The following is a 12,189-nucleotide window of genomic DNA, read 5'->3' as shown; positions in this document are numbered from 1 at the left end:
GGCAGAATCTTGCCCTTGGATGGTGGGCAGGCAGCCGACCCTGCCACTGAAACGGGGCCCGCCGCCATTTTGAGTGGGCGGGCCAATTAAGGCCCGCCCAACGGCATCCCCGACGGGAAGTGCTATGCACTTCCTGTGAGGGGGTGGGAGGGAATCCCCAGCTGTCAAAGTGCGCTCTTTCGCACATCTGCATGATAGAGCGCGCTGCTCCCTGAGGCAAAGTCCTGTCTCAGGGAGACCAGTGACAGTCCAAAAAAACTTTAAAAATACCAAAATTAAAAAATTATTAAAATGTCCCCCTCATGTGACAATGTCACACGAGATGGGACATATTAAGAAAGACCACATAAACTTTATTAATTTTTTTTATTTGTTTGTTCATGGGAGGTCAGCTGGATTTGTTGTTCATCCTAATTATCCGTGAGAAGGTTGTGATGATTAGTTTAAAGGGATTGTGATCTTGGCTCCGGGGCTCATGCGTGGCCTTGTCTCTCGCATCCTCTTCCACTTCATCATTCTCCTTGGTACCAGCACCTTCAATGTCCTTGAGGAATAAGATCAGTTCTCTCCCGATCCTCTTTGTTGCCGTCTTCATCATCATTCCACATGGGTGAGTGTAGCATCCTTGGGTAAATAGAGTCTGAGATGTGGAGGCTTGTTGCATTCTGCTGCTTCATTAGGATGGCACGATGACTATCTGGTGAACATCGAGTCACGTGGTGCTAACATTATGCCATTTAAGTTTCTTTTCCCCTTCCCAGTATCTGCAGCCTGCTCATCATAGATCATCTGTCTGTCTCAAGAGACATTAGACTGCATCTGGGCTGTAAGTCACTTCTGTATTGAACAATATCTGTTGTGGCTGTAGAGGCTGATTCTTGAGTGGCAATCCCTTCCACAGCTGGCACAGATGAATAGTGTTGGCCCGAGGTCAGCTGATTTTTTTTTTCCCCTCTGATGGGCTCCGTTTCCCACTATCTGCTCATTTCTTTTCCCCTCTGCTTTTTCCACACCCTCCCTGACTGCTTGTGTCCAGGTACTCCGGTCAGCAGTGAGGACTTCCCATTCATTGACTCTGACCCTAGTCAACTTGAAGTCTCCCTTGCAGTTATCCATGTATTGCAGACATGGGCAACCTGTTGGTCTCATGCTGCTAGCAAGCTCCCCATTGTGCATGCCTTTGGAGATGCAGCTATCATCCATTCGGTTCACATGACCCAGCCAATGGAGTCACCACTGACTCAAGAGGGCAAACATGCTGGGATCTCTGCACTCTGGTGTACTTCGGCATTCTGTTTTGCCAGGAGATTCCCAGTATTCATCTGAGGCAGTGAAGGTGGAAGCTGCTCAGCTGCATTTCTTGGCTTGCATTAGTTGTCCATGCCTCGCTACTGTAATGGAGGGTGCTGAGAACACAAACCTGCTACACACGGAGCTTTGAATTTTGGTTAGTTTGCTGTTGGTCCCCATTCAACTTCTCACTTTTGACAAGACAGTTGTGGCTTTGGCAATCCTGGTACTAATTTCTGCACCAAGGGGCAGGTTACTGGTATGTGAAGCTGCCGACGACCTCCAGAGTGAGGTTATCAGTATCGATGGAAGGTGGAGCCTTGGCCCATAACTTTGGTCTTCCTGATGCTGATCAGTTCAAACAATTTGCAGGCCTGGGAGAACCAATCTGCAAGTTGTTGCAAGTGAACTTCAGTATGGAATGCCAGCCCTGCGCCATCAGTAAACAGCAGCTCATGGATTAGGACATTATGCACTTTAGTCTTGGCGCGCAGTGTTGCCAAGTTGAACAGCTTGCCTTCAGCTCTGGCATGCAAGTAGACACCCTCATTTGAGTCTCCGAAAGCGTACAATAGCAGCATGGAGAAAAATATGCCAAAGAGAGTTGGCGCCAGTACGCAGCCTTGCTTTATCCTGCTGCTGATCTTGAAAGCATCTGATCTTGTTCCATTATAACTGATGGAACTGTACATGTCCTTGCAGAAAGAAGAAATGACGTCAAGGAGTCCAGATGGGCAGCCTATTTTCTGCAATAGTTTCAAGACTCTGTCCCTGCTGATATGATTGAAGGCCTTGGTGAGGTCTATGAAGGCAATGTAGAGTGGTCTGTGCTGTAACTGCCAAAGTGAGAAAATCCTGTCACCTGTTTGTAGCTGCACTGAGATTCAGGTTAGATGCATGATGCCAGGGTCTGCAATCTGGTCAGAACAATGTGATCAAAGGCTTTCCCCACAATACTTAACAAGAAGATGCCTCGCAATTGTTACAGTCACTGACATCCCCTTTGTTTGAATACAAGGTGGCTATTTTTGCATCACACAAGTCGTGAGGCACAAATCTTTCAGAGACATAAGATGCTGCAGCAGTTCCCATATTCCACTTTTGAGATTTCAGGAATGCCATCGTTTCCTGGGGCTTTAGCACCAGCAAGACAGTTAGTGGCCTTGTTGAGCTCTACTATGGTTGGATCATTGTCCAGCTCACCCATGACAGAAAAGTCTGGAATGCTGCTGAGAGCTTCTTCGGTGACAACATTTTCCATTGCATAGAGTTCGTAATAGTGCCACCTTTCCATCTGCTGGCTAGGTTCAGTAATAATCACCTCTCTTTGCCTTCAGGGGAGCTGATTTGGTTGCTGCTAGGCCTGTTGCTTTCTTATTCCTTCATGCATCCCTTTAGCGTCCCCATATTCAGCAGCAGATTGTATGTTGTTACAGAATTTCAACCAATATTGTTTGGCACAGTGCCGAGCAGTCTTCTGAGACTTATTTCTGGCAGTTCTAAGAGCATTTGGATTTTGTTTGCTGGGAACTTGCTTGGAGTTCATGTGGGCTCTCCTCTTGGTTACAGTAACTGGCTCCATTTCAGTCCAGTAAACCTCAAACCAGTCAGCATTCCTCTGATCTATTTTCCTGTATGTCGTGAGTGTAGAGTTACAGATGGTGACGTGCAGATGATCCCACTTTGACACCGCTCTGGCCTTGGGCATTGTTAGTGGTACGGCAGATGTTGATCTGAGGAAGACCTTTGGCTGAAGGCCTGACCTTGCTCGACACCTACGAAGTTGTGATAGAACACGAGTTCCTTAATGTCAGGGGTGCTTCCTTTGGCCCTCTGTCTGTCATGGAAATTGTGCACTAGCTGTTGTAACAGGGTTGCATGAATTAGGGGAAGGCTAGTGGTTGAAAGTTAGGCCTAGATTTTCACTCCTAGGTCAGGTACACAGAGACAGAAGAATTCCTGGCTCTGTGAACACGACCTTTAAAAACGGCCGCCCGCAGGTCAGACTTTCATGGTCCCTCATACCCACTATGCTCTTAATAGCCCCAATGCCAACTTAGTGCCAATTCATTGCAACCTATACCCCCAGCCACCACCCTTTGCCCTCACCCTCGGCATGCCGAATCACCTAATATCCCTTGACAGTTTGACACCTCCAGTGAGCTTTTGCATAAAAAGTGCATAATCATGTTCACTTTAAACAATCCCAAAGGGCTTTACTTCTCCCAAAGGATGCCTTACCTCTCTCAAAGGTGTCCCTGGACCATATCCAAAGGGGTATCTTACATTTCCAAATGGGTGCCCTGGCTATCCAAATGAATCTACCAAGTTCCGACCTCCTCTTATCTATTCTGATCTGCATACTCCTGACTGACCAAAATCCTACTTCTGTGGAGGCAACTGGTGATTTAAATGGCTAGCTGCCTCCATAAACAGCGCATGCATGAACCCTGGCCGACGCCATTCCCCCCCTTGCAAAAATGGAACATGTTGTGATTGGGGGCCGGATTTAGAAGTTTTGACGATTTTGACCATAACAGAGAGGCTCTCCCTCCCTGCTGAAAATCGGGGCCTGGGCAGTAGATATAAGAGATCTGGTGGTTACACCGTGTGAAAGTGGGGGAAGTGGTTTCAAGGTTCTACATGCAAGGAAGTGTTATTGGGGGAGATGACGATACATATTGTTAGATCTGTAATGATTGCTTCCCTGACCGATAATACAGCGTGAAGGGTTCATTGTACATCTCTTAGTTTTAGAGCGTGAAGAGTGCAGCATCCTGACTGTGAATTGTGAGATTCAATATATGCTTGCTGCTGCTTCCCCAAACTGCTGCTCCAAACTTCCGCCAAACTTGGCATTTTAAAGACTTCACTGCCTGCTCAGATTTCCAAACATGGGGTTCGCCCCCTTCCCACCCACCCCCACCCAGGAGGAAGCAGGCAAGAAAGGAGAGCGTAAAATCAGATGACGTGACAGAGACACCGGGCCGGTTGGAGGCGGCAGCTGGCCTGCCCATACTTGGGCCAATTGACGCCATTAAGTGGCCAATTAATGGCTACTTAAGTGCCTCTCCCTGTGACCGCCAGTATTGTACCAGCGGCAGGGCTGCGCAGTGGCGGCCCTGTTTGGGGCTGGGGGAGAGGACTTGTATGGCAACCCTGTCTCCTACTGAGGCCACCCCCTCCACCCCACATCCCCAAACCTGGGCCTCCACCCGCCTTGATGGGGCCCTGTGAAACTCCTGTAATTTTCTGCATGTTCAGCTCCAGTAACAATCATCGCTGGGGACTGGATGCATCCCAACAGTGGCCACTTCACCCAGCCGTCCTCCTGGAAACACAGCTTTCAGCGATTTGATTGGCCAGCCGCTCTCGGAACAGCATTTCCTCCCAGTGATGGGGGCCGATGTCTCACCCTGAGCCAATTAATGACCCGAGGGGGGTAAAATTGGCTCAGGCTGAGATGGACAAGTGGAGGTGGGGGTCACCCTCAACTTTTGCCTTTACCTAAAATTCTACCCAATGTGTACAGAGGAGAGGTGCCAGTGGATATGTAATTGAGCTGACGCGTACAATTCAATTGGATTCAGCTCCACCGAGCTTTGGTGGGTCCAAACCCAGACTCTTTGGTGCAAATCCCAGGCGTAGGTTTCCAAAAGGAAATTTGGAGGCATTAGCTTTACTCCTGAATAAATCTACATTGTTATAAGGCACTTCATAAGAATTTGCACAATTTTACAAAAAAAAAAGCCTAATTTTCAGAGGACCCATGGCTTTGTCGTTCGAGACTTGGGCTCAGATTTTCGCCCCTGAGGTGGGTGTGCAAAGTCAGGAAAATTCCCTGTTGGGTGCACCTGCCTCATAAAAAAATTCCCAAATGGCTGGATTTTCATTCAGCGGGAGGGTAGATACATGCTGGAGTTGGGCCGTCCGCTCCTGTAAACAATTCAGAGGCAGCCATATGGGCTGCCGAGTACCGAGGTGGGATATCTAAAAGGCTCATCTTGGTGCTCTGGAACTTCATCCCTGTTGTAATAAAATGAGTTAGGCCCTCTAGCTCACCCCTCACATCCCTTCACTTCCCACCCACTCCCCATGCTCCATCCATGCTTCTCTATCCACCCCCTTATACCCTCCATGCCAACTTAGTGCCAACTCATTCCAATCCATGGCCCCCCCACTCATCTCCATGGCCCCTAATAGCCCTTAAGCAAACTCATGACAATCCATGCCCTCTGCCCACCCCCCGTGCCCTTACACCCTCCATGGCAACTTACCCAGCATCTACAATGGGCAGACATCAGGACCATGCTGAGATGAAATAAAATAAAGTTCTAAGTATCTATACTTAGACTTCACTATATATAAAATTTTCTCACATTGATAAAAACCCATTCAATAAATTTAAACCCCTTCAGGTACTTAATCCTGTATAAAAACAAACATTTGTATTCATAGCCCCTCCTGGAGCTATCAATCAAACTGTGAACTTACAGCACCCACCCCCAAACCCCTCAACTGTGATGATAGGTGTGGATGCAGGCAAGCAGTAATAATACTATAATGATAATCCTCAGGCTTATATCAATGAACAGCTATTGCAATTGCAAGCATCGACTTTTTTTCAACTCAGAGACATAGCAGGCTGTTTCTTGTTCAAAATTTAAAGACCAGAGGATTTAAATAGCTTGATAGGTTGACAGTTCCACAAACCTTATGCACCTTAAACATCTCAAAAACTGTTAGTCACATACAACAGGAAACAGCCCTCGGCACTGTGTTCAGATGGCTCTACTGGGCTGGGTTTCCTATATGTGTGAATCACACACTGACCCCTTTCTCATATCAGTGAAAATAGGATCTGTCAGAAACTGGGCTGGACTTCCAGATCTGTGTTCCTGGCGCCATTTTGGATAAGGTGCAAACCCTCTACGACTTTGTGAAAACCCAGGCCTTAGTCTCTATCACTGATAAGCACCAATCAGCGTCCTATCCTTAATGTCACTCACATCAAATATTAATGTCATTGAGTTTAAGTCTTTATTTAAAAACAATTTTTACATAGTAATTAGTCCTCATTCAATGTAAAAAATTGACGTGCAGTCAAGGCTCATCAAAATGTCACAACAGGGAATCTATTTGAAACATGAATCTGCTGAGTTATGGGTATTGGCTTTACTTGGCCATGTACTATGTTGCTGTATTTAAACTAACTGCTTCTTAAAATTTCAGAAGTTGAGAGTGATGAATAGTAAAACATAAAGAGAACTATTAGTGTATCTTTTTGAAGCACCTTCTCCTCTCCATTTTATTTGTTTTATTAGTAACTGCCTATGCAAATAAGCAAACAATTAACATTTTTTCCTTTACATGTTCAAGAACTATTCCAATATTTCGGAGCTTTTTTATCTGCTTTTGTACTACCCCTGTTTATTTTCCTATCTGACTCCAGTTATTGTGACCTTTTTATTGCATTACACTAACCCTGCACATTGTTTCTTAAACCCCATTATTTCTGGCCACCCTATGCCTTTTCATAGAACCATACAGCACAAAGAAGGCCATTCAGCCCAGTGAGCCTGCATAAGGAATCTGAACTGAAGTCCAAAGTTAAGGCATTTTCTATCTCTTCTCAACTTACCCCATTTGCTTCCTCAGATTTTCTATTTTGTTCCGGACCAGCTCCAAAATCTGTATCTTACCAGACTATTCTCAGCCTATAGAAACAGAAACTCCATTTTGCCCGTTTGGTAATTTGCATAGGTGCAGTTGTTCCACAGAGCTGTACAATTGTCAGAATCTGAAAACTGGATTTTTTGCCTGTGATTCTGTTTTTGAGGACAAATTGGCATGTTTAAAAGGAACATTTTTTTTTCCAAAAAAAAAACTACACAATGCAGATTTTACTGTCAATAGCTTAGACTAGTTTGATTTGATCAAATCTCTTGAAGTTTGGGTGAATTTGAATTTTGGCTCAGGTTACTGGTGCATCAGAATATGGCAATGCATTCTAATGTGTTAAAGGGCAATTATCATGCTTCTCTGAAGAGAATTTTAATTTTGTGCTACAGTGTCTGAACCAACACTTTTATCATTGCGACATCATGGTAACAAGCCTTGCAGTGATTTTTTTTGGCACACAACGGTAAAACAACTCCGTTTATAGGAACAGCTCAAAATTCTCCCTAGTGTAAGAATATCCTTTTCAATCACATGGTTAACATTTTGTCCTTTGTATTCCTAACATAATAATTGTAAACCACAGGAAAAGAGAAAGCTAATGGGAAAAGCGTTGTACAGTATTGGAGTTAATGTATTACAATATTTCTGTCAGCAATTCTTGCACCACCTAAATATATTACATTGAAAGATTTGTTGTGATATTCTAACTGGTATATTTGAAAGGACATTGCCACCAAGAATTTCTGACCTACAGCCCAGCCCCAGGCGAAACAACCAGTGACACTGGCTGCTTGGGTCTCCAGGATCGGCATGAGAACGTCAGTGTGAAGATCAGGGCAAATATAAAATGTGGAATTTGAAGACAATAGATTATTGTCATTACTAGTCCTTCCCTTCCTGCGCCCCCTCCCTCCCACCCCACCCCCCTCTCCCTGCCATCCCACAACATAGTTTGGCCTGTGTTAGACAGATACCTATTGATATTGCTCTTCCAACAGACTGTTGTAGTTTCGGTGCTGATTGTTAATACTGTAGTACTGTTGCCTGTCAATACTGCACTGCACTTTTAGTTTTTAGAATTGTTTTCTTTATTAATAGGCAGTGAAACGATGGAGTGTTTCATCAGCAGGAAGTGATAAAACCAATCTCAGTGTAAGTATGGTGCTTTCTAACTGAATTCTTAACAGTTCACTGTTTGCAGGTTGCCTCTGGCACAATGCTTGGTGGAATGGCCTGGTAACTGCAGAGAGTTCTCAACGGGAGTCCTGGAACTCAATGACTTCACAGCAATAAATTCTGTGTGTCAAAGACTAAGTACAGAGAAAACAGCTTGTATGGAAAGATCCATCTGACAGAGGTCGTGACAGACAGCTAACCTTCACTTATGTTTGTTTATGGGAATCCCTTTGCGGTCTACACATGGCTTCCGTAACAATTTAAACTTTGTGCTTGCCAGCTTTGCTTCCCTATTTTTGTCCATTGCACAGAAACATTGTTGCAGTCTATTTACTTAATCTACCGACAGAAAGCTTCATGCAACCACTTCCTGATCGATAAAGGTAGTATAGTGAAACTCATTGAAAATATCCTATACTTACAGCTTGCTTTATTTTGCTCTGACTGTTTTCCACGGATGACATTAGATGATCCAAGAACATTAAAGATCATAGAATGAATTAGATACAGGATAAAGGTCCTGAAACCTTAGCTGTAAACAGTGTTTAAAAAGAAAAATTTTCTGCAAACTCATGATTCACTCAACTGTTTTTCGTTCAATGTCCCATCAGTGTTTCTTAATCCAACTTCAGAAGACCCAAAAACAGCTTCTCTGACTAACCATACAATGTAGTGCCATGATGTACCAAATCACAATAAGTTTTGTGATTACTAAGTTTTATGGTTTCTGAATTGAGCTACCAGTTTGGATTGTTACCCCTGCTGGGGGCAGAGGGTGGAGGGTGAGCCAGCAATTGTCCCAGCTTGAAACTGAGATTGTAAAATGAACAAGCCTTGTTCAGTGTTCTAATATATGGAAGCACCATGCCAACTCCTAGAGAGACTTCAGTAAAAATTAGAAAATATGTGGGCCTGGAGTTTCCTTCACAATTGTACCCAGAGACTCTCATATTCTAGGCCTAAACCTATTGCATGGCCTAACCGATTATAGAAGTTACGGCGTAAGTCAGTCATATGCCCAAATCTGCTCAATCTTTTCCATCCATCAAAACTCCTGTTCGAATGAATCTCTGCTGCAGATCCTTACCCCAGCCCTCAAATGCGAAGAGTTACTTAGACACAGCTACACGGGAACAATTTTATTCCAAGAAACGTATTTGTTTATCTCTGTGTGCACATTTCAGAAACTAATACCACAAGTACGTGATGCAAAAGCGGCTTGGTTCTAATGCAGCTTCTCAGCTGAAAAAATAACCTTTCTCCTTCAGATGCTGATTGGTTTACTGTGCACTTCCAGAATGCTCTGCCTTTATCTCAGTCTAGCATGCATTAGTGTTGTGTGATTCCAAAAAACAGGAGGTAGTTTGATTGGAATCCTGGACTTAGGTTTCCTTGGACTTAACTGTAATTAATAAGCTGCCCATTGCCCCAACAGCAAGAGAAGCAGACTCCAATCAAGCGGCCTTGGGAAGGAATCCGAAAGATGCAGTCTCCCCCCACATGGATAAAAAAGGAATTGGATCCCACCCATCAGTCTCCCTTAGAAATGAGAACGGTGGAATGGGAGAAAACGGGAGCAACGATACCACTTGGTGGACAGGACATCATTGATCTTCAGACTGAAGTCTGACCTGAGGAGTGACTTTTTTTTTAATTTTAAAACAGATTGGTTTCTTTTGAAACCTTATTACAGTACAGATATCTTGTTCTCAGAGAGATATTGTTTTAAACCTTGTGATGCAGTCAGCGTCGTGTCGTCTCACTGCGGTGAGAAAACACGTTAGCGAACACAGTAACCGTAGTCCAGAAACTCTTATCAAAGACAGTAATGGGCAAATATATATATATATAAATATATATATAAATATATAAAAAAAACAAGTAACTTCAGTTTAGTGTTGATTGCTTGATATGCAAGCATTTTTTGCATCAAAATTTAATGGCATTTTCTTGTCATATTGTGTATTATATTAAAAAAATGAAATTTCAAACAGTAAATACAATGAACATACTTAAAAAACTGTGATGTACCTGTCAAATTTTAGATATATAAATTGAAAGCACAAGGCCTTGGCTGCCCTGCTGTATAATATGTAATTATTACACCTATTGACTTTTAGCTTAAATATCTTTCTATACTGTGTTTAATTTCCTGTTAAGTTAACAGACTTTAACAGTGTTATGTACAATGACAGAGTTAAGCTAATGTTATACCATGTGTTTAATAATCGTTGACCCTCGGAGATTCTACTTTTATGGTTGGTTAAACTGGTTCTGGTTTCCTATATCTGTGTTTGTCAGTTTTATGTACAGTTTTCAGAGCACAAAATGAATGTCTCCTTTCTAATAAAAGCATAAACTATAAGCAGTGTATTTATTAAAGCTCATCATAACGATGCAAGGAAATTTAGAGAGTGAGATTATCTGAAACCTGCAGGAGTCTAAACTTGCCATTTTTAGTGGACTGATCCAAAGCCGTGCAAAATTGATTTTTAGTAGAAGAATGGAGATTTAATCTTCCCTTGCCGTGTCTAAGTTCGGTAGCAGGCATAGAAGTGGGAGTGATTTCTGCTGAGGGGGAGGGCGTGGGACAGCTGACCACACATGACCTTGAACTGTGAAACTCATTAACTGTACATACGCAAGGAGCTCGCCAATTCTCACGGCAGGGCCAGGAAGGAAGTCACCGCACCCGCCTTTACTTCATGGGGTCAAAGGCCAGGTAGCATATTTAAATGGCACCCAGACAGCCTGCACTATCCCTTCCACCTTTGCCCAGCCACTGCCCCACCTTTCCCTGCTAACTATTCCCTGGTCACCCTCCATGCAACTTGCACTGCCACCAGCCAGTCTCAAGCTGGCATTTACAGACGCTCCAAAAGAGGACAATGCTGTGACAGCCCACCATTAATCATGGACGAAGTCCACCTTACCAGATGCAGGTCACTTATTTGCAGTTGTAACAGTGAATGTTCTAATTTCTTGCTGGCAGGGAAGGTAATTTGGAGGGGAAGCTTAATTATGGCAAGCAGGCCGTTTAATGAGCATGCATGACATGCTAATGCATGATAAAGGGCATCCTGACAACGTGCATCAGGATGCTCAATCCGCCTTCAATCTGATGAAAGCAAAATACTGTGGATCCTGGAAATTTGAAACAAAAATACAAAATATTGAACAAACTCAGCAGGTCCAGCAGCAGATGAGAGAAATAGAACGTTTTTAATCCGTATGAATTCTTCAGAGCTCTGAAGTGTATTACTTCCCTCACCTCACCGCCCACCCCTGCTCTCGAGAGTCCTGCTCTTGAGAGTAGTCCCAGTGGTGTCAGGACACAGTAGTGGCCACTACTGGAGCTACAGGTAGTGGCAAGAAGGCAGACAACATGGATACAGGACTGAGGTAAGTCCCAGGTATTTGGGGAGGGATCAGGGACCCTCAGGAAGGGTGGAGATGTAGGGTGGGGGGGCTTAAGTTTTGGAGGCTGGGGGCAGTCATAAATGGGAGATGAATTCCCCAAAGGGCACAGGGTACCTCTTCCCCCTCCCCCCCACCCCCCAACCCCCTCTGCTTCAAGGAGCATGAAGAACTGCAGGGCACAAATACAAAATAATTGGCAAAAAGAGTAACTGTGATGTAAGGAAACATTTTTTCACCCAGCAGGTGCTTAGAGTCTGGAACAGACTTTCTGAAAGGGTGGTGGGGGCAGCTTCGTTGGAGTTATTCAAAAGGGAATTGTATTGCTACCTGAAAAGAAATAATGTGCAAGGCTACAGGGATAAGGCAGGGGAGTGGAAATAGGTGGAGTGCTCTTTCAGAGAGCCAGTGCAGACTTGATGCGCCAATTGGCCTTCCTCTGTAAAGATTATGTATGAGGAACCCCTTTCCCGCCTGTTCACCTGAGATGGTGAAGTAGCAGGCTGGCAACCTTCATTCTGCTTTCCTCTGACTCATATTATGATGGTGGTGGTGGAAACAGGCCCTTAACTTGCCAAGTCGCCTAAGGGTGGGCAGGCTGGCTGGCTGATGCCTTATCCGCCC

At 44.2% G+C, this 12,189-nt stretch overlaps 1 protein-coding gene across 3 annotated transcripts in view; it reads left to right on the top strand.

Annotated features, from left to right (window-relative positions):
* LOC121279382 (adhesion G protein-coupled receptor B1-like) overlaps nucleotides 1–10,497 on the top strand; it is a 188,917-nt gene extending 178,420 nt beyond the window's left edge. For all 3 annotated transcript variants that reach the window (XM_041190586.1, XM_041190585.1, XM_041190583.1), the window contains 2 exons: nucleotides 8,071–8,124; nucleotides 9,584–10,497. In XM_041190586.1, the coding sequence (XP_041046520.1) occupies nucleotides 8,071–8,124; nucleotides 9,584–9,778 (249 nt within the window). In that variant the 3' untranslated portion in view covers nucleotides 9,779–10,497. The remainder of the gene's footprint in view (nucleotides 1–8,070; nucleotides 8,125–9,583) is intronic.
* The last annotated feature ends 1,692 nt before the right edge of the window (nucleotides 10,498–12,189 follow it).

Source organism: Carcharodon carcharias, chromosome 6 (genome assembly GCF_017639515.1).
Source record: "Carcharodon carcharias isolate sCarCar2 chromosome 6, sCarCar2.pri, whole genome shotgun sequence".
Taxonomy (NCBI): Eukaryota; Metazoa; Chordata; class Chondrichthyes; order Lamniformes; family Lamnidae; genus Carcharodon; species Carcharodon carcharias.
This window is presented reverse-complemented; position numbering and strand designations above follow the sequence as displayed.